General features: G+C 38.0%; 1 protein-coding gene across 14 annotated transcripts in view; it reads right to left on the bottom strand.

Annotated features, from left to right (window-relative positions):
* Nucleotides 1-23,441, bottom strand: part of nrg1 (neuregulin 1) — a 761,412-nt gene that overhangs the window by 27,565 nt on the left and 710,406 nt on the right. For 8 of the 14 annotated variants that reach the window (XM_062971528.1, XM_016991126.2, XM_016991128.2 and 5 more), the window contains 3 exons: nt 17,111-17,169; nt 10,594-10,617; nt 2,616-2,718 (listed from right to left, as the gene is read on the bottom strand). In XM_062971528.1, the coding sequence (XP_062827598.1) occupies nt 2,616-2,718; nt 10,594-10,617; nt 17,111-17,169 (186 nt within the window). Of the gene's footprint in view, nt 1-2,615; nt 2,719-10,593; nt 10,618-17,110; nt 17,170-17,657; nt 17,726-23,441 lie in introns of all 14 variants that reach the window. The other 6 variants (XM_062971526.1, XM_062971527.1, XM_008103686.3 and 3 more) reach the window with 3 other exon arrangements.

Here is a 23,441-nt window from a genome sequence, read left to right as displayed (position 1 = left end):
ATTCTACTCCTGCTTTCAAGGGCTCTGGAGCAAAGAAATTTCCACACATATTGATTTATTTCAGTATAAAGTGATGTGGGAAAAAAGTGCATCTCCTAAATATTTCTCCTGCATTTGTCTCTCATGGAGAGCTATGACTAATGGAAAACTGAAAACAGACTTTCACTGCTGGTGTAAAACAGGAGAGGCAATGGAGGGTGGGTGGGCAGGGGAGAGACAGTGGAGCCCAAAGATTACCACAATCCATTATTGTGGTTTCTGAATATGTCTGAAACAGCCTTGTACCCTTTCCAAAGCTGACAATGTGTCATTCTTCCTGTCCCTGAAGGGCATTCACTCACTAACCAAAACAACACATTGCTGAAAGGGAGCAGACAGGAAAAGGCTAAATGCGTACACTGTTCCTTTCAGCCATGCCTTGTCATTAAATTAATTGCTGTGCAGATAGAACATTTTGGAAGATGCACTGTTCTGTACAATATCACCTTCTCACTTCCTTAACACAGTCACTGGAAGTGTCACGAGCACCTGTCTAAGGAACTCATCAGATGGCTGCTAGGCTCAGTTTCCATGCGCTTAGGAAACGGAGCCCCATGGCGGTCATGACATGATGTGAGGGCACTTCCAATGGGAATTTATGGGGTTCCATTTCCGAAGCGCAATGTGATGGAGCCCGAAGACATCTATCATGAGTTGGTGTCAATTGACTCCTGATCAAGAAAGATGGGGTAAAGCAGGGAGAAAACAGGGAAAGGTGTGGTAAGCACGTGGGATGGCTGGCCATCCCTGAAGACAGGGAAAGATGGGAGTGAAAGGTGTAAGACGGTGCCCTCCGCTTTCCCCTCACACCATTTGATGAAGTCCTAAGTCTCATCCTATCCGTCACTTTAATATCAAGAAGGAAAAACATATAGAATAGGGGTGGACAATGGTGGTGGGCCTATCGGCCAGTATCTACTCTAAGGTTTACATGGGCTGCCCATCCCTACCTCCCAAAAAAGAAAAGAAAAACATAGCGATAGCTGGAAGTTCCCTTTTAGTTTTGAAAAAAATATGTATTTTTGATTTTTAATTGCTGAAACCTCAAAGGAGTCTTGAAACTCATTTAAAAAGCTAATTGCCTGTCTTGGAGGTTTCCAGGAAAGTGATTTTTTAGGGGGAGAGAAAAGATGGCTCAGGGAATTTGGAAGGGCTCAGGGCTGCAAAAACAGATTTGAAAGATTGCATGCTGCCCAAATGATACAAATATATTCAATATATGCTGGCTTCAATGCAATCGCTTCTGCTACAACGATGCAGTAGAATTATGCGCAGGGCATAGACTGCACTCAGGGCAAGACATTCCTATTATGATGATGATTATATGATGATGATATTTATTTATACTCCGCTTTTTCTCTCCACAAGGAGACTCAAAGCTGCTTACATTATAAGCATTTCAATACAATTGAAATTCTATAAATATACAAACATTAAAACAGAATTAAATATCAATGGTATTAAAAAATTCAGTTAAAATCCATTCCTACTTCTAGAAGTTGCAAAAGGAAAGGGTTCTGTATAACCTGAATGTAGTGTGCCTGCTATTTTAGTTCAGAGGCAAGTACAGTATGTCTCAAATGTGTACAAAAATCAGGAAACAATTATCTGTGCTTTGGGATGCAATTAAACAATGATCTACGAAGTCAAAAGACACATCAAATGTTGAATTCATCATGGAATTCAGCCATGGATCTTGTCACTGCTCTGATTTTTTTTTTGTCTGAAGTGCTCTTACTGAAGGAACAAGACTTTAATTTGGTAAGATAAACAATTAACCATTATTTCTATGAAGTAATGTATGAAATCAGGCTGCGGTATTTACTGAAATAACACAATTGTGAAAACATACCAATCACATGTTATAATTAAAATCGTCAAATGTTGCGACTAAATCAGGCATGGACAAACTTTGGCTGTTAAGAATTGTGAGAGTTGAGGTCCAAAACACCTGGAGGGCTGAAGTTTGCCCATGACTGGGCTAAATCCAATGGTAGTCTTACTTAAAGTAGACTGGAACTTAAATGAGATGTGACAACATTTCTTTCAATGGGTTGGCTCTTTCTAACACTAGATCTAGCCCATAACACTTGCAGTGGCCAGCTCACAGGCAGTGCAGTAAGTTTGGGGAACTCTTGCTTACCCTGGAAATAACCGTTGGATATTCATGTTTATTGTTTTAGACCAAATGTCACGTCTTGCCATTGCATCTTACACACCATTAAGGGTAGTCAAATTTTAAATTTATGCTTGAGTCAAGAGTACTTTTGCAGCCAATTGTACAACAAGACTGAGAATCTGCGCTTACTATTTCAATGTTCAATTTCAAGAAAACGAGATATTTTTTGCAGTGATCTCAGTACATCGTTACAAAAATGTGAGGGATCACTTCCCATGGGAAGCATTATCTGATTATATAGTGTATTCCAGCTGTGCTCTCAGGGCACAGAGACATTGCTAAGTTTATTTAGCTGCTTAATCTTGTGTCAAGCATGTTTCTTAGCCATTTGTTTTGAGAGACTCCTGATCCCTGTTCACAGATAAACCCAGATATAGAAAGGAAGAGGAAGGTTTACTTGGTTTTGCAGTAGGCCACAACACACATGATGCCAACTACAAGGAGAGCAATGCAGATGCCAGTTATGGTCAACACCCTTTTCTGGTAGAGTTCCTCAGCTTCTAGAAAAGGACAAAATGGAGAAGGTTACGACATGTACACTGGCTAATAAACCAGAGACAGTATCAACAAATGCAACAAGATTGTCATTTTACAGGCCCACACGATGAAATTAATGTCATAATCATTATATTACATAAATCCAATTAGTGAGATCTAAATGAGAAACCATGATGGATTATGGGTATTAACTTTAACATAAATGTAATACAAATGAACCTAATACAAAATTCTCTTAAACATACATGCTAATTTTAAATTTACAAAATTGTTTGCTTACAATGCACTGATTGTATAGACCAGTGGTTCTCAACCTGTGGGTCCCTAGGTGTTTTGGCCTAGAAATCTCAGCCAGTTTACCAGCTGTTAGGATTTCTTGGATAGTTGAAGGTCAAAACATCTAGGGACACACAGATTGAGAACCACTGGTGTAGAAAGAGTTTGCTTTCTTACAAAGATAGCTGGGACAAACACAGATTTTCAGTGTCTTCAATCTTTTCCCCCTTTCTTTCTAGGAGTCCTTTCACACTGCACAATTGTAGCACTATGAATCCACTTTAATTGCTTCATTCACATACTATGGAATCCTGAGATTTGTAGATTAGGGACATTTGGAATTTGTAGCCTCAGAGCTTTAGTTCCTCCTCAAACTACAAGTCAATGAAGCCATAACACAGCGTTATAACTGCGCAATGTGAAAGGGGCCCTGGCATTGTAAGACATCCTTGTTCTTTTCCAATATCACAATGGGGGCCTTTCTAGACGGGCCCTATATCCCAGGATCTGAGCCCAGGTTTTCTATTTATCCCAGATTATCTGGCCATGCAAATTTATATAATCCAGTTTAGAGCAGAAAACCTGGGATCGGATCCTGGGATATAGGGCCCGTCTGGAAGGACCCTCAATTTCAACAATCTTTGCATGTGATATATTATAGGTATAGCTTCAGTTTGGCTTGCAATTTCACCACTAAAACACTCTTTAACTTCTAATTTCAATCCCCATCCCAATATGAAAATAATTAAAAATGCATTGTACCACAGACATTATATGTGTATTTATATGCTGTAACTGCAGTGAAAAGGATATTTTGCATTAAGACAATATCTTTTCCTCTAAAGTGACCTCACTCCAAGATATTTTATCATCATTAAGTAATTCTTCAGCTAAGCAATGTTTGGGTTGGAAAAGGCATCACATTCCACTGTCTGTCACACTTGGCAAAACGTAATTTGTATGTTGAACAAAGGAAATGTTACATTTACAATACTGATACTGGCTCAAGTTTTTACAAAGAGCCAGCACATCGCCTTTCCCCCCTGCTCCTTAGAAGGGCATCAAGTTTTTAAAACACAATTAATTGAGACATTAAAATTATCACTTCATCCAGATGGAAAACTAAGAGAAACCATGGTATCGGGAGCCAACAAGGAATTGCATTACTTAGAAGGAATGTTTTTTTTTAAAATAGAAAGATAGAAGTTTACATTTAAGAATGAGAAATCTCTTCCAAATGAGGTTTTACCAATGAAATAGGATTTAGAAACCTGTACTTTGAAACAATTTGTGTTTGGCCATATCCTGGTCTGATGGTTTCTGTATGTTTGCAGATAAGGCATCTGCCACAACGTGCTTTGCCTTCTTCTGCTCTGAGATTTCTAACACTAGCCACATTCCACACCATTGTGGTCACTGTTGCTCCACTGAGCGCAAATATTTGCTTAGACATTGACCCATATGATATCATCATACTGGGCAATGAGCAACAATTGGTAGCATGTACTGAAATGCCGTGGCCTGTCATTGAGACATAACAGTTTGGGAGGAAGGAACTTCCATGTAATGTTGACAGTGTCTGGAGGAAATGTTGTTTCCCTTTCAAGGCATTTGCAGGAATCGAAAATGCAGCCTCCACAGAAGAGCTGCCATAGATGAGTTTTAATACAAGGGTTTATTTTGTAAGCCATGTGATTATGGCACACCTTCCAAGTGCTTTGATTCTGCTTATTTCATTCAAATAGCAAAAAGAACAAAACATTAAGTAATTTGGTGCCACTTTAACTGCCATGACTCCTGCTATGAAATCTCGGGGTTTGTAGTTTGTTGTATTGCACATCAGTGAACTACAGCATTACAGCTATCTGGAATTCCAAATATATAAAATGACTAGCTGTGCCCAGCCACGCGTTGCTGTGGCAAAGTATGGTCGTATGGGAAATAAAGTATCTTATATTATCTGCTTAGAACTGGATTATATGAGGCCCCTTCTACACAGCTGTATCCAGTATAATCCAGTGCAAAGCAGATTATATAAGATTATAAATGGGTTATATAGCTGTGTGGAAGGGCCTTGAGTCTGCACTGCCATATAATCCAGTTAAAATCAGATAATTTGTATTTTATAGGCAGTGTGGAAGAGGCCAAATGAGGCCTAACTCCCCTGGGCTGAGTGGGTTGCTAGGAGACCAAGTGGGTGGAGCTTAGCCTTCTAACTGGCAGCACTTGGATAAAAACAATTATTCCTCTCCCTCTAATTAGGACTTTATTTTTCTTTTCTTTTCATTGTATCAACCTAGAGGCATGGATGATGGGTTGTGTTGTCAAATTTCGAGGTTGGGGGGCCTGTAGTTTTGTTGTTTTGTCGGTCGCCAGGATTCCATCACTCTTTTATATAAATAAAATGATGATGGCAGCTGAAGTGGTAGCAAAGCATTATATTTGTGTATTAGTTTTTAAGGACTAGTCCGAGGACTTACTGTGGGCATCACGTTGGTACTGGGCTATGTCAATTGAAACAACTTGCTTTTATCCCCAGCTGTGGCTGCATTTTATGAATTTTAATGTTTTACATTGTAATTATGTACGTGTGTGGTTGTAATTTTGTGGTTTTTATCATTTCAGATTTATGTATTATCTATACACTTTGCTGTATTTTGTTGGCCGCCCCAAGCCTCTTCAGGGAGATGGTGGCAGGGTAGAATAAAAATGTTGTTGTTGTTGTTATTGTGGATAAACCCCTTAGGCTCTACTGTCTTAGGAATAACTCCTATTGAACTCAGTCAGGTTTCCTTGTAAACCAAACTGAGTCCCCATGAGAGATAGAGCGGTATATAAATAAAGTTTTGTTGTTTGTTGTTTCTTGTGAGTCTATATATACACAACTGCTCTGTGAATTATTTTTCCTTGTAATTTTTGACAGCCTTATCGAGGAATTTGATATATTTAATACATCAAAAATATATTTGATATATTGAATTACAATTACAAAAATGTTTAATGGAAAACTGGTTTTCCAGCCCATTTTGCATAGCTTTATTGCTACAGTTGTATTCCTTGTTGATTATAACATTTGATCAACTATTTGCTATTATATTGCTATTGGCTATTAGGGCAGTGGCGCAATGGGTTAAAACCTTATGCTGCTGAACTGCTGACCTGAAGGTTGGCAGTTTGAATCTGTGGGACGGGGTGAGCTCTTGCTGTTAGCTCTAGCTCCTGCCAACCTGGCAGTTGCAAATGTGAGTAGATCAATAGGTTTTGCATCGACAGGAAAAGGCAAAAAGATGCTCCAAGCAGTCATGCCAGCCACACACCCAGGTGGTGTGTATGGACAACACAGGCTCTTTGGTATAGAAATGGAGATGAGTACCTCCCCAAAGCCGGAGGTAAGCACTGCCTCCAGAGCTGGAAATGAAAGGAGAAGCCTTTGCCTTTGTCTGTGTATTTGTGTACCATTGTATTTCATTGCAACAAGGCACTGAATGTTTGCCTGTGTCTGTTTATATTATGTAATCCGCTCTAGGTCACCTCAGGGAGAAAGGCGGAATATAAATAAACTGTTGTTGTTATTGTTGTTGTTGATATTATTATTATTATCATCATCATCATCATCACCATCCCTTTTAGATCTGGTGAAAACAACTGTGATCCTTTAAGTCACTTAATTAAAGACAGTGAGAATGAATCATGGATCTGACTCATAATTGGAAACATTTCTTGTTCCAAATGTTCATCAGAGCAACTAATGTTCCATTGAATTTATCTATCATCTCGCCTTGAATACAGTTCTGTCTCCCAGGTGCTTCAACAAAACACTGCACTTGAAACTAAGACTGAACATAAAGCTAAATCTGTGGTACAGTGCATTTTATTAATGGAAACGTTGTTTCCTACAAGCCAATCCCAAAACAGACATCAATTCACAGGCTTTTGACAATATTTAGACAAAAATTAATAGTACTTCTTATTAACAGAATGAAGGAAGGGTCAGTTTGGTGAGAAGGTAACAACAAGAAAGGCGAATTGATTACACAAATAAAAATCCAAGGACACAAAGTCAATGTAGAGAAACAAACACAAATACATGAGAAACGGAGTCAGGGAAGTGAGAGAGGTTGAAGGGAAAGGCAAGGTTAAAAATTGAAAGTCAACTATAAGCCTGGCACAGCATGCTTGATAACTGGAAAATAGAGTGAAGAAAAATGCTTGAAAATAAGGTTGAAGCAGAGTTTGAAGGGATTTAACATACAGCATAACCCCTAACCTGTGCTCACCTGAAAGCAACGATTGAGCAGTCAAGCAGCTGGAGTCTTATAATGTTACAATACAAGAGATAGAAAAGTCATGCTAAGTGCAATCCAGTAAATAGGAATTAGTGCAGTTCAGAAAGGGTTAACATAGAATTCTGTTTGCAGTATCAGCCATTAAAACTCATGAAAATAATGTCTTTGCCTCCCTCCTGCCCATAATAAACAAATTTAGTGCCAGGGCTACAGCTTGCTACTCTGCAACAACAGAGATAGGCAAACCCTTCATTATCACAGGGCAAGAAATGTAATAACTACTCTGTTGCATTTAGAGGTAGGATCCATCACAGTGATATTACTTTTGGTAGCAATCTTATGGCCACTTTAATTTCTAATCTGTTATGACTTGGGGGAAAAATTGGCTTGTATAAGCTATCAAAGTTTTCAGCAACTCCTACTAAGAAAAAGTCTCATTGTGTCAGCCTGCCCAAGGATACAACAGGCTGTGTTTGTTTTCTGGAATGTTTATTACTATTGAGACGTAAACAATAACAACACCTCCATAGGGTGATTTTTATGCCTTTTCCCAAAAGGCTGAAGACATGTTTAGAAGAGAATTGATATTGTGGAGGGAAAAGGAAAGTATCCCTAAGGCTCTCTTGCCCTAGTCCAGTGGTTCTCAACCTGTGGGTCCCCAGATGTTTTGGTCTTCAACCCCCAGAAATCCTAACACCTGGTAAACTGGCTGGGATTTCTGGGAGCTGTAGGCCAAAACACCTGGAGACCCACAGATTGAGAACCACTGCCTTAGTCGAACTATATGGACTGCAGATTAATTATATGGGACTGTAGATGGGAGGCTTCTTAAGAGATGCATATATAACCCATTGGCTGCCACAGCCTTAGCTTCTCTAATGCTATTGAAATGTTTACTAACCAAACTTGTTGGGGATTAATGGGGACCATTTTCTTTCTAAGGCTTTGAGACAACTTTGGGTAAATTATTATTCGAATCCTATTGGCAATCTCAACTGCAGCAGGCTCATTAAATTGAACGTTTAGTATATAGTTTACTATGGTTAGTATATGGTTTACTCTGGTTGGCGCAGTCAGTGGAATTTGGGCCAATTTTCTTCATCTATGGAATTAAGGCATTGAATGATTTCTTCTTGGAAGAGGAGCTTCAGTGTTGCATATATATGCAAAGATAAAAAAATTGGCATTTGCTCCTTATACACATTATTACTGAAAGATTAATGACTAGAGTTTGGGTGTGATACTGGACATTTAGCCCAACCAGAACTTGAGGCAGAGTTGTGGGTCAGGTTTGGTGAGAGGTTGATATAGGAGTTAGCCCCTTTTGTTATTAAACATCTAGCCTTCATTTGGCTCCAGTTTTTTAGCCTCCTAGACTGCTATTACACTCTTGCAATGTCAGATTGCCCTTATGTGGACAGGAAATGTGGAGACCATCTCTCTGCCATTGGCTGATCTGTTCTAATATTATAGGTCAGTGGTTCTCAACCTGGGATCCCCAGATGTTTTTGGCCTACAACTCCCAGAAATCCCAACCAGTTTACCAGCTGTTAGGATTTCTGGGAGTTGAAGGCCAAAATATCTGGGGACCCCAGGTTGAGAACCACTGTTATAGGTCTTGCTGCGTTAGAGACCGACAGCTGCTTAAAGCAAATTTGGCATCTATGGACCTACGCCAATGTCATTTGAATAATGGTACTTTTTTTGGATAATGTAAGTTACATAGCCATTGTACCATTGACTGGAAAACAGCTTTGGAGACTGGAATTTGGAGTTTACAACCAACCTGTGCTAAATTATACTCTCATATCTGTGACAGTATACTACAGATGTTGGAACGGCATATTCCTGGTGCAGCATCATCTATGTCTGGATACAGTTGTGCCATGCTGGGTACTTTATAGAGGTGTCATAAATCCAGACACAAGGGGTACATTTGTTATTTCATTTACAAAATGGCAATCCTGTCTTTCACTGCTTGACTGCAATTCTCATGGCAACTAACTGCACTGTAAAATTAATTATTTTGCTAATGAGTGGTATTTCTAAGTTCACAGAGCTAGCCTAGGTGTTTTTATGAAAGCATGCATCTATGAACGGAAGGCATTTTCCTTTATAACATGGGAATTTTCAACTTCTGCTACATGTCATGTCATTCAGAAATCCCCTGAGCCAAGAGAGACTGGGGGGCCTTCCAGACAGGCCCTATATCCCAGGATCTGTTTATATGGCAGTGTGAACTCATATAATCCAGTTTAAAGCAGAAAACCTGGGATCAAATCCTGGGATATAGGGCCTGTCTGGAAGGGGCCCTGGGGCTCCTTCCACATTGCCTATGTATGTCCCAGGATCTGATCCCAGATTATTTGTTTATCCCAGATTATCTGGCAGTGGAGACTCATATAATCCAGTTTAAAGTAGATAATCTGGGATCTGATCCTGGGATATAAGGCAGTGTGGAAGGTGCCTGGGAAGGAAGCTCAAGAGGATGGGGAAGGAAAAGGAAGGGAAGTCATAGTAAGTAAACAGAGGTTCACTCAGAGTCCTCTAAATCTAAGTCAGTGCTCCTAATGCTAATTATGGGCTCATACTAAAAACAAAGCAGTGCAAAAACAGTCATATATTATTTCAGAATGATCTCCAGCCATTATAGAGAATAGAGAATAATTTTGTTTGGTCTTAGGCACTAAAGCAACATGCCATATGATATAGACTAATTTCTGTATAAGCTTCAGGTTAGGTCTCTGGGCATGGTGTTGCAACTGCTATAGGCTTTCCTCACTTTCCTTGTGCCTTGCCTTATTTCATCTTTTTTCCACCTCATGCACTACCAGGCCTAAGAGATACTTTGGATCTCAATCTTCAAATACTTTATGAAAGCATTTATTTAACTCGGATTTCTGATGGCACAAAGATTTAGGGTTAAAATTTCCTGTTTCTAAAATTAAGCCTGTGTACCATTTTCCAAAAAGGGGGTTCTTTCTTTATCTTAAGGCTTTTCCCGTCACTCAATCTGACATATAATTTTGGGAGGCACAACAGCAACACTAAATAAATTGTAGCAAATTCAGATGTTAAAAATGTGCCAAGACATTCAACAGACAAGTAAATATCTACTCATAAGCTACAGCAGTATATGTTTTTGAAGACCAAGGTAAGTGCAGATAGGGAACTGCCAAAGATTGTTATAGCTGTATGATCCCTTCAAAAGAATAAGGAGGTTGGTTAGGAATTGAAGGGGAAAGAAATAAAAAAAGGTTTTTCAATCTCTCAGGGTCTAAAGTCTGCAAGCTAAAAGGAATGATTGGTCCATACCCATAAATTCAATCCCAAGATGCTCTGCCAATGCAGAAAGTTGACATAAAAAGAAAGAAAAGGGAAAATAGTTTCAGAAAAGAGCAATGCACTGTACCGAAAAAACAAATTACACATGGATATTATACTTATTTGGTGTCTGCACACTGAGACAGGATGAATGGCATGAGATTAATATGGCAAGAACTATATAAGCTTTGGCAGGTTTGTGTATCCATTTAGGAAAACATGGCTTAGAGCCAATACACTCTGGCATCCAATCTGAAATGGGTGAGAAACATGCAGCCCTACTGACCTTGATGGACTGCAAATTGAACACCTCGATTTATATGGTGAATGCACCTATGCATTAACCCTTTAAAGATATTGCTGATACAATATGGTTATGGGCTATGTATTGAAACTGCTCACTCTAGGAACTTGGTACGATACCATCTGCTCATCTATGTATGAAATTTGTTCAGTTCTTTCTTTCTTTCAGTTCTCTCTGTCTGGAACCCGTGATCTTAATTCTAGAAGGCTACAGTTTTCCACTTACATTTTTATTTTTATTTTCCGTTCTACATAGGGCTGTATTAAATTGTTTTCAGAGTACTGTACATTAAGATATATCAGGGTAAGGAAATCCTTACTGTAATTTTCTTATGACACCCCCAATTTATACAAGCCTAATTTTCAAGCAGCAACAATGTATTCCAGAGGTGTGCAATCTGGCCAAAAGGCATGCCGTTTTCGGGTTCATTGTTAGCTAACCCCTCATTCTGTTTACCGGGAAGTTACTTTCATTCAGCAAAGATAGGGCCCATTGGCTACAATGGGAAATGTTAAAGACTACATCCTCAGCCATTTTAAGGCCTATCTGCATGAAACCTACCTCAAATTTAGACTCCATTTACAACTGCAGGCCTGCCAAGTTTCAAAACAATTCACCAAATTACTAGTTGTTTAGTATTTTCCTTATTTTCTGTTATCAGAAACAGAAATATGTAAATATCCAAACATTACAAAATGTAGTGGCCAAGAGCTGACAAGAAACAACTACTTAGTTCCCTTTAACTGGTGCTTGTTATGCTCTGCTTACATTCCTAGAAACAATCAATAAAACATTTTTTGGCAATGAAGCTACATGGATTCCCTCAGCTGCATAATATGTTGGTTTTGGAATTATGTTTTGAATAGGTTGATGTGCACTGGAAAACCCATCTTAGTCGTATGATGTGAGTATGAGTGGCACATAACACTTTATTTTACGTAATATATGGCTGCTGGCTTTGCTGTAACATCTGGGAATGCTCACAGCATCCTCAGCATTTTACTCATTAGCATCTGTACTAAAATCTTGACTGCTATGTTTAGGAAGACATTGCTGAGCTTCACATTCAATAGGCTTCAAAACAAGATGGCTCGTCTGTCCTGTATATTTAAACAAACAATATGTACTTTTTGAATTATTTGAAATTTTTAGGTATTCATGTGTGCAAACAGACGTACACAAAAAGCTTGTTTGATTTATGCTCGAATGTCTTTATCTCTCTGTCCCTGTTTCCCCTTTCCACATCTATCTATCCATCCATCCATCTATTAGAGGTGTGCAATTTGACCAAAAGGCATGCTGTTTTAGAGTCCATTGTTGGCTGACCCCTCATTCTATTTACCGGGAAGTTACTTGAATAGGGAGGGTTTTGCCTTTTTCATCTGGAAACGATATGGCCCATTGGCTTTAAAGGTCCAATTCTCCGTCATTTTAAGGCCTATCTGCATGAAACCTACCTCAGTTTTAGACCCCATTTACAACTTCAGGCCTGCTAAGTTTTAAAACAATTCACCAATCCACTGATTTTTTAGAATTATTTTAAGTTTTAACCATAACATTTTTGAAAACAAGACAAATCTCAAGAGAGGGTTCTGGGAATTGTAGTCGCTGGTTGTGTCAATTCTAGCCAATCAGAGCATGGACACCACCAGGCTTTTTACAGGCTGAGAAACAGAGAGAGAGAGAGAGAGAGAGAGAGAGAGAAACTTCAATTCCCATCATGCTCTGAGAGGAAGCATGATGCCTGGCTGCCCGTCCTATGCAAGTGCTGCTGGGAAAGCGAGTTCCCAGGGCCCTCTCTGGAGGAAGAGGGAACGTTCCAAGAAAAAATGGATGGAGGCTGCTTCTGCCGGGGAACGCAGCAGATGCTTGCCTCAAATATGCAGACTTGACTCCTTCCTCTCTAGAACCAATAAAATCTGGCTCTTTTAATCTTTTTTGCCAGGCTTTTTGCCTCCCTCTTCCCCATTCTGTTTTTGGATATCATATAAAACGGACCACTGAAAACTACAAATCATTTTTGTTCAAACCTATTCGGGTCCAGCCTTATCATCTATTCTTCTTTCTTTCCCTCCTTCTGTTTTTTCTTTTCAGATACCGTCTAATCTATTAACATATTATCTATGTGTAAAGACACTCATAAGTATCAGCAACGTCTTAAGGGTTAAGATCAAATTCAAAAGATTTTTTTTCTTTTAAGGAGCCAGTATTACATGCCAACATGAACACTACTAACAATATACACTAGTTGCACAGAAAGCTTGGTTAAGTATCCAATAGCATTAGTAACATGCTCATGCATATATATTATTGCATTTTTGCTGAGTCTGCATATATATAGGAAATGGTTTAGATGAAATTTAATTGTACCCAAAATCACTCATTTCAGATAGCTTCTGCTTGAAATAATTCAGTGGGAAGTTGGTACTTAAATAGAATATAATCTAGTAGGCAAATCTTAACCAAAAAAAGCATGCAGAGATAACATGCATTTTAACTCCAGTGGAATACGTTTTTTGCTTCAAGTGATAATTGCTATTTGTGATAATCTTCTATTGTTTTAGATCTTATCACTTGTGATTACATAATAAGAAAACATTACCTAAAAACATGAACAAAATCTATTCTGGCAGCCGATGCATGGAACGATCAGCACAGATTTATTCAAAAGAGCCCTGCTGGCAATTTTCCGTCAGTAATGCACTGGGCAGGGTTTGTGGATGGCCAACTACACCAATTTCTTAGTCCGAGAAGCTGTGCGTGTAAGGATGGCCATGTTCGGTGATTTCAATTCAGATATGGCTTCATGTTGATTAAAGTTGTAGTAGTGATAATAATAATGGTACAATAAGCTGCTTTTAAAATTGTAACTTTTTCTCATTGCTATTCCTCTTTAATTCTGTGTCACTTTATTTTGAAAGTTGTTGTTATACTCCAGAAACTTCATTTTTGCGGCTGCCACTAACTATGTTGAATTGATTAAGACTCTATGAGATATTCATTGAAAAACTATAGGATGTCCCGCAAAAGTTTTTTTTGTAGTTTAATAAATTTTTTCCTTGGTTTTATGATAGAACCAATTAGGAAATGACATTTATAACCTGGGAACAAAAATCGTGTACTATAAATAATTCATGTATATTTTTATCATAGATGCAGAGGATGAACCTACATCACCAATAAATGCTATGTACTAATGGAAGTGAAATTGAGCTAGCATTCAGTAGGCATCAAATTTGTTTACATATAGAGCAGTTTGGTTATTTGTAGCAGTAGTTTATGTAGTATTTTATATCTTATATTTTTCTCCCTTTATATTGTTTTATCCTAGGAAAAATCTTTGTGTTTAATAAAAGTTTTTTTTAAAAAAAAAAACAAAAATACTCTGATTTTTAAAATAGAAAAACTAGCTTAATTTAACTTTGAAATCCCCCAAAGAATCTATAGCTGTTGGAATGCCTCTCAAAACTGAAAGCCACATGTTTTATGGTTTTACAATGAAAGAAGTTCAACATAGGATCTTTTGCTAGATTGTCAGATATAACAAATAAATGTGCAAATTCTAAAAATCTATATAAACATCAGCTATAGAAATTTCTAAGCTAAATTAAGTTAGATTCATTCTAAAATCAATTGTAGTTCTCTTACAATTTTTAAACAAATCTTCAGTTGCTTTGGAGTTATGATGTAATATATAGTAAGGCAAACAAACACACAGCTTTCAAATAATTATTCTAATCAGACCAACTTCCCTTTTTAAATGTGTGCGTTCATCTATAGTTACCCATCAAAGAAGCCTCTAAGTGCTTCCCTATTGATTTTTTTTTTTGCTGGATACATCATGAGGTAACATTAATGATAATGGCTTTAAAAGATTTGTAGTACATATATTTCATGTAAAAGTAAAGTAAATGTAGGTTGGGCTTCAAATGATGTCACAGACAATGAGAATACTTTAAAAGTAAGGATTTAGGTTTGTATTCCTGTGTCAAGTCAATTATTGTAATGGCTAAGAAAAAGAAAATGAAGTACTTATGTAAAGCCTTCAAATGATTAAGCAAGATCTCTATATTACACACGTGTCTTAATCTATTCTGGACTTTCTAAGCTATAGCTGTTTTGCCTGGAAAATAAGTTAGAAGATTCATATGTATTTCTCATTTAGGCAGTAGAAATGTCAATGATCTATACTTTTTAGTGCTTAAGTTAAACATTTGGTCAAGGCAAAGTCTGATCAACCTCCCAGCAGAACACTTGGGAGAGGAATGCTTAGAATGGTTACTATAAATAATTCATGTACATTTTTTTTTATCAAAGATGCGGAGGATGAACCTACATCACCAATAAATGCTATGTACTAATGGAAGTGAAATTGAGCTAACATTCAGTAGGTGAAATCTGTCAATGTGAGATTTGTGTAATGAGAGTGTTTAAATGCAATTTGTGCCATGCTTGTATTGCAGTCAGATTGCATCATCCGGAGTGTGTAATAGTGTGTAAAGAGTTAATCACTAATGAGCTATGATGACTGGAACTAGGGAGGATCCAGACACAAGAGTATGTGCATATCTATTGCATCAGTTCAGTCTGTCTTGAGTTCGAGTCGAGTTTGAGATTTGTTGGAGAACAGATCAGTCCTGTGTTTGTTGGTCGTCTGTAAGAGTCTGTTTGTGCTGTTTACTGCTTCATTCAGTAAAGCTTTGTATATTGATTTTTCTGACGTCTCAAAGTGTTGCTTCATTCTGCACTCCATTGCTTTTCATACTACTACTGCTGTGCTACAATACTCTGACAAAATCTTCCAGAGATGTTGGCAAAACCATCAAGAAATACTTTTATCTTACAAGTTACCCTTTTCAAAAGACAGTTGGATGCCAGTAATATATCTTATGCCTATGTATGAGAACATGAGAAATTGTGCAATGTTTCTTCAAATCTCACAATGGTGACCCCAGGACATATGGTAAATAGGGAAATGAGAAAGGGCATGGAGAAATTATTGGGCCAGTACCTCCCTCATCCAGATATTATTTTCCAAAAGCCAGAGCTTTATAGGCGAGATGGGGTGCATTTATCTGTAGATGGGAGTAATATATTCCTTGAAGATCTTAAAAAGGGTTTAGAGGTTGCTTTGGGGATTTTGACGGGTAAAAGACACTAGGCAGATGCCTGAATCTTTTTGTGGCAAGAAGTGGGGAAAAACATGGATCGATGTATACCTTGGCACCCCTCTCTTTTGGGGGTAAAGAGGACTTTTGGGTTGACCTCTATAGGTTCTGGGGCTTACCTGGGGGGCGGCTTACCTCTCTCTATTGGGTTCTGGGGCTCCGGAGGGTGGGTCCTGGGGTGGCCTCCCAATAATGACCTTTATTTTTTAGCCTTTTAGATTTTAATGTACAATGCTTCTATGAGACTGTACCCCACTTATGCTGGTCTATGACCAAGATAAAGACTTTGATTTGATTTGACAGGAAACCATCACTGTGGAGTGCCCTTGGGGTCTGGTGTTTTGCCCAGAGGTTGGCTTGGCAGGTAGTCAGAGAATGATACCTGGCCTCGTGCCATTGCCCATGTCGCAGTACTCCCCGCACAACTAGTTATTTAGTTGCATTTTCCAGTTTTTAATAGGTTAATAAATGGCCCTTTATTTCTCCATATATCTTGCGTCTGGTCCCTTTATTTTACAATGGGTATTCCATGAACTGTATTCCAAGCAGAGAGTGCATGCATTTGTGCCATATTGTACTATTTCCCCAGAGGTGTATTGAAATATTTATATCTCAGCCTGTGGTTTTTTCTTTTGAGATATTTTTAATTGGTTATGGTTGATGAAAGACTATCAGGAAACCCATCATACTAACTGAATTTCTGTACATTTTTTTTGGGGGGGGACTAGTATTTGTGTAATACTACAATTTATTTGACAATTTATACTCAAGCTTACATTGTAGTTGCTGAACATCAGCTCTAACTTGAGTGGACATCAATTGTTTAATTTCCTTATTTTTGCCATCCAGTCTAGCTGAATTCCTGAAATTGCTTGCTATCGTGTCCATGCAAACATGCAGAGGCAATCTACACTAAAGCACATATAATCCATTTAGTTACAGATAAAAAAAATCTGAGGAAAGATGCAGCAACAAGAAAGCAGCACCAATTAAGCATGCTCCTATTCAGGCAGAGACAGAAAGAAAGTGGACGTACTGTAGAAGCTGGCCATTACGTAGTTTTGACAGCGATCACCAGTAAATTCATTTGGGCACCTGAGAGTAAAAACAAAAAGAACAAAAGGGTAGAAAAAACAGAGAAAAAGAAAAGAGGTAAATACACACCAAGAAAGAGCCTCCTTTAGTGTGAGCAACCTGGGCTTGGTGCATTCATCTTGAGAAAACGGGATCTTTTTCTCACTGCCATAAAGACTGAAGATTTTGAGAAATACATTGATTTACAAAAGCCAAACTGATGTGAACTTGAGAAAATGCTGAAGTTACAACATTCAGACAGAACAATGTGCACTTGTGTGAGCCCTCATTTGTTTTTAGAGCTAAGATATGGAAGAAAACTTCCAATTTTAAAACTGAATTTTCTACTAATAAAGAAGTGTAGCAAACAGATTAATGTGCACAGTATAAAGTGAAAGGCCAAAGGAAAAGGATCCCGTGACATCTGAAGGGTGAAAACACCAAGTGACACTGATTGTGATTGCTATAGTTGGGAGAGAAAGCAGATTTATTATTATTTTAAAACATACTTTCTGGATTTTGGATTTTCATGGGCACAACTTCAGCACATCTTGCTCCTGAGAATCCAGGTATACACCTAAAGGGCAAAAACGTGGTCAGAAATCAAAAAACAGATCTCAGAGAAAGAGAGGCAGAGAGATTATTGTATTCTGTTTCCTATGGAACATGAAACGCCTCCAAAAGTCCTCTGAGAGAGAAAGTAATGAATGAAAAAAGGACAATGAAGACAAATCCATTCTGGGAACACTATAATTGCATATGTCTAAATTGTAGTTTTTATGATAGAAAATCTATATTAAGAAATACACAGAGTCAGAATGCATTTCCTCATGAATTTTTAGCTGATTAACCATAGACTCAGGGACAATTTTTCTTTGACACGAGGGCCTGACAACGAACTAATGACTTTCATCTTGGCAATCATTTACATTGCACACTCAGCGGGAATATTTCACTTCTTTTTCTGTCAAGTCATTTGAGTTCATATTTATTTTTAAACAAGGTAAGGTAAAATGAAAGGCAAAGTGCAGTTTATTTTTGTACTGAATAATATTGAAAACTGATGCACAAACACTAAAAAACATACTCTAAAAGAAATTAATTAAATATTAATTTACAAGCACATCATGTCAAATAATACAATAAACAATAATTCTCAGTTAACTATAAGAGTGTACAACTTTAAGAGGGTAAAAGAAGGAACCAAATCACTGTAAAATGTCTAAAATGTGGCTCAAAGAGAGAAATTTAATTCCTATCTCTACTGAAGATAATTTCCCCATCCGTTTGATTTCCTAAAGATGACAAGCACAAATGGAGGCTGCAGTTTATTCAGAGCATTAGACAACCCCATAGTGAATAATTTAACTGCTATTCTACTATTACCAAAAATGAACCTGCCATCTTTCAAGACATCTTCAGGCTCAAAAGCACATGCCTTTGAGGACTCTTCCATGGTATTAGTCATGATCAAAAGCAAAATCTGTTGGAGGTTGTAGATGTAAATAAATAGCTTTACCACGGCTTCTGAACCAAAGTTTTCCCTGAAGTGTAATAACGTGCCACTCAGGCTTGTGAAATAAGTACAGTAGAGTCTCACTTATCCAACATAAACGGCCCGGCAGAATGTTGGATAAGCGAATATGTTGGATAATAAGGAGGCATTAAGGAAAAGCCTATTAAACATCAAATTAGGTTATGATTTTACAAATGAAGCACCAAAACATCATATTAGATAACAAATTTGGCAGAAAAAGTAGTTCAATACACAGTAATGCTATGTAGTAATTACTGTATTTATGAATTTAGCACCAAAATATCATGATACATTGAAAACATTGACTACAAAAATGCATTGGATAATCCAGAACGTTGGATAAGCGAGTGTTGGATAAGTGAGACTCTACTGTAACAGTAACTTTACTTCAGTTCAATAGGTCAAACAGAGCAACAACATATACAGTAGTCTCTCTGATTTCTTACAGAGAACAGAGGGAATAAATAGTCCTTTTAAAACAGCCTTTAAATATGCCTCATTGCCTTAAAAATGATCAAGCTTCAGGGAGTCTGCAACCATTAATTCCCTAGCTGTTACCCCTTCGCTCTCTGAGGTAAAAATGCCTGTTCTAACTGTTTCTCTCAGCAGCAAGCCAGAAAAGGCAGCCAATCAGAATGTTGGCTCCTGGCACGCTTAGCCAATCAGCTGCTGACACATATCTTTCTAGTCAACCCTTTACATCAAGGTGCCTTTTACAAATCCCACAATATCTACTTTTGAGTGTTGATACATCTCTTGTACAAGAAGTGTATAAGAAGAGTTTGAGAGCAATCGCCTAAAATTTAGTCAAGGTTTTTCCTCAGTTTTTTTTTAAGTTACATATATCCACCTTCACTGAAATCAGACTGTGCTAAATGGATATTGCAAACCATCAAGAAATGTGCCCTACTTAGACAGTTGACACTGAAAAATCCCCACCACAATATAAAATATTAGGAGCACACACACAAAAATACCAAGGTTGGAGAGAGTTTTTTTTCCTCCCCAAACTAACTAAATAAGATTACTTTTCTTAATGGAGGAAAAACAGGAAAGAAGAGATTAAACTTAGTATGACCATGCTTATTGGTCTCCCTCCCATCCTACCCAGTACTTAGTCTTAGCAAGCTTTAATCTTCCATAAAGCTTCCAAAGCAGTGTCTGATCTCTTCACCAATGGCACACAGCTGGAGACTTATTTAGAGAATGGTTGCTTTCCAGGATGCTCTTGCAATCTGTAGCTTATAATGCAGGTACAGTGGTGCTCTCTTCTTTTTCTTTTTGTACCACATTTCGAGTGCTTCAAAAACTCATAAAGCTGTTCCTTTTAAGTGGCTGTAAGCATTTTACCAGGGTGGCAGACAGTGCGTTTCTGAGACTTTCAGCATGAGATTTTTTTTTGTATTCCTTCCATAAAATGTCTTTGAAGGAAGAACTTGGAAAATAACTACTTTCACCCCTGTAAATTGCAGAATTGGCATTGGAGCAATAGATTGGACCACTTTTTTTAAACCCTGGAAATCTAGCTTTTGTGACTCTCACAAACTGCTTTTTAAGGGTTTAAGGATAAGCGCTCTATATCATTGGATAACAAAGTAAGATATTCTTGATTTTAGCCTGAAGGTGAAAAAAGTCGACAGAAAAACATCAGCTCATTTGAAATGTGGTGATAGAGGAGAGTCCTATAGATACCATGGATTCCCAAAATATACCTATTTCCAAGACTAACATTCCCTAGAAAGGCAAACGACTAATCTGTGTCTATTGTTTATTGGATGTAGTATGAGATTAATCACTGAAAAAGGTGGTAATACCTGGAAAATGAGATAAAGCTTTTTACCAGTTGTTAATTCTTGGCAAAGGTGAAGGCAATAAAAAAAGGTAAACCACATTACAGGTGTACTATGTGAGTAGACTGATTCATTACCAAGACCTAAGCAGGCCTTTTGATAACTGGAGCTTATGGAGGTTCCCCATTCATAGGACCACAAGGATGGTAAAACATTAAACATCTGTGCGTCCCCTGGGCAACGTCCTTGCAGACTGTCAATTCTCTCACACCAGAAGTGACTTGTAATTTCTCAAGTCACTCCTGATATATATATATATAAAAAAAATCACAGGACCCTTTCAGATGGGTCCCATATTCCAGGATCCGATTCCAGGTTTTCTGCTTTAAACTGGATTATATGCGTTCGCACTGCTAGATAATCTGGAATAAACAGAAAACCTGGGATCAGATCCCAGGATATACGGCATGTCTGGAAGGGCTCATAGTCACCATAACTTGAAACCAACTAAATAGTAACGGACAACAGAGCACCAGCAACAACAACCATTTCTATCAGCATGCTCAAAGTCATTCCCTATTATAACTGCATTGCATTGTATTTGACTAGAAAACCTACGTTACTGTTTGTCATTTTCTCAGAGGTGCTTTGAATTCATATGTTCAACCTTCTGTCCGCATTTTCAAGATCATCTATCTTGTTCTCCTACCTCATGGGAAGATCTGAGTCCACTGTTTGTTGTTGTGTGTGTTATGCTCACAGTGAAGTCTTCACTGTATGATGCTTCCAAATATGTCATATTTGAAGGAATGGTAGCCAATATTGCAACGGTCAGGACTAATACAGATGGCCAAAGTTTTTGCAGTTCTGCAAAGTTGCACTAAGTTTTCAACCAATTCATAAGGCAATTCATTTTCTCTGCCTTTACAGCCGCTCAATCTTTTATTTGCACCTGCTGTCATCTTGTCTGCTCTTGAGGAAGACAAAGGTCTTGCCATTTCCTTTGCTCGTAAATAGCTCACAAGACTCCTTTCATTTGTATTATCCAATGTCCCTTTCATTTCTGAAATATTCTTCCTTGTTTAATGTATATGTTGCCTTTCTCCGAATATGAGACCCAAGATAGCTTCTATCTCATTTGTTTGAAACAATAATGCTTCCAGATTGCCTAACTCATGTAAGGAAGGTCTTTTTTCTAATTTAGCACGAAGGTGAATTTATTGATGCAGTCAAGTTGATAGTACAGTAGAGTCTCACTTATCCAACGTTCTGGATTATCCAACGCAGTCTGTCTCCTGCCCAGATCCACAGCTCTTTCTCTAGGCAGCAAGGACTGAACCTTTTACGGATTTAACTTCTGACAATGTTGTTACTGTAAGTTCATTTTATGCAATTCTATCTTTATTTGCAGTTAATTTTTTTAGCAGTCAATGTTTTTGTAATCAATGTTTTCAATACATTGCAATGTTTTGGTGCTAAATTAGTAAATACAGTAATTACTACATGATGTTACCGTGTATTGAACTGCTTTTTCTGTCGATTTGTTGTAAAACGTGATATTTCAATGCTTAATTTGTAAAATCATAACAAAATTTGACATTTAATAGGCCTTTCCTTTATTTCTCCTTATTATCCAACATTTTCACTTATCCAACATTCTGCCGGCCCATTTATGTTGGATAAATGAGACTCTACTGTAGTAACAATGAAAGGATTAAAGAATAAACAGTTAAAATTAATGCTATGCTCAATAGATATGGGCAGCAAAAGTGGTCTTGAAATATCAACAACTATGAAAATGGGGCTGAGTGGCTAAGTAAAGATTCAAGTAATATCCACATCGGCTTGTTGTATGTCTTTTGGGCTGTGTGGCCATGTTCCAGAAGTATTCTCTCCTGATGCTTCGCCCACATCTATGGCAGGCATCCTCAGAGGCTGTGTGACATGGGAGCCTCTGAGGATGCCTGCCATAGATGTGGGCGAAACGTCAGGAGAGAATACTTCTGGAACATGGCCACACAGCCCGAAAGACATACAACAACCCTGTGATCCTGGCCATGAAAGCCTTCGACAACACAATATCCACATCATTCAAACCCAAGATAAATTGCGATATCAGACCTCAAATCCAACATTTATTGTGATAGTACTTTCTCATCAGAAAAACTAGTGCATAAGTCATTTTAATTTAAATAAGGTTTATGGGTTTTAATTAATTTTAATTCATTTGCTTCTCAGTTGTATTCTAAAGACAAAAGGAAGCTTTGTAAGCTAACTTCACATTTGCGAAGGCTTTCAGATTTCAGATTAGCCTAACTCATATATGCGGCTTCATCTTTTACAGGACATATTTATTTTCTATTATAGGCTTCATCTGTGCTTAATCCATCAACAATTCCTGTCCACTAATATACTTTGTTATTCTGAATAGGTTGAGAGGAGACATGATAGCTATGTATAAATGTGTGAGGGGAAGTCATAGGGAGGAGGGAGCAAGCCTGTTTTCTGCTGCCCTGGAAACAAGGATGCGGAGCAACGGCTTTAAACTACAGGAAAGGAGATTCCACCAGAACATCGGGAAAAACTTCCTAACTGTTAGAGCTGTTCAGCAGTGGAACTCTCTGCCTCTGAATGTGGTGGAGGCTCCTCCTTTGGAGGCTTTTTAGCAGAGGCTGGATGGCTATCTGGTGGTTTGAATGTGGTTTTCCTGCTTCTTAAAAGGGGTTGAACTGGATGGCTCATGAGGTCTCTTCCAACTCTATGATTCTATGAATAGCATCCTGGTTCATGATATAGGATTTCGATTATTAAGCATCCCTTTTCCTGAATCCGTCTGCTTCTGTTCAGTAATGCAGGTGTTCAGTTCCTTTATAGAAGCCAAGGTGCATGAAATGTCCATTTGGCAGGTAGATCAACACCCTACTTCTATGGATACCCCTTTCTGACATCAGCAGATGTGACCATGA

This window comes from Anolis carolinensis, chromosome 2 (assembly GCF_035594765.1).
Source record: "Anolis carolinensis isolate JA03-04 chromosome 2, rAnoCar3.1.pri, whole genome shotgun sequence".
NCBI classification, from domain to species: domain Eukaryota; kingdom Metazoa; phylum Chordata; class Lepidosauria; order Squamata; family Dactyloidae; genus Anolis; species Anolis carolinensis.
Note: the sequence above shows the minus strand (reverse complement) of the source record. Positions and strands in the feature narration are given on the sequence as shown.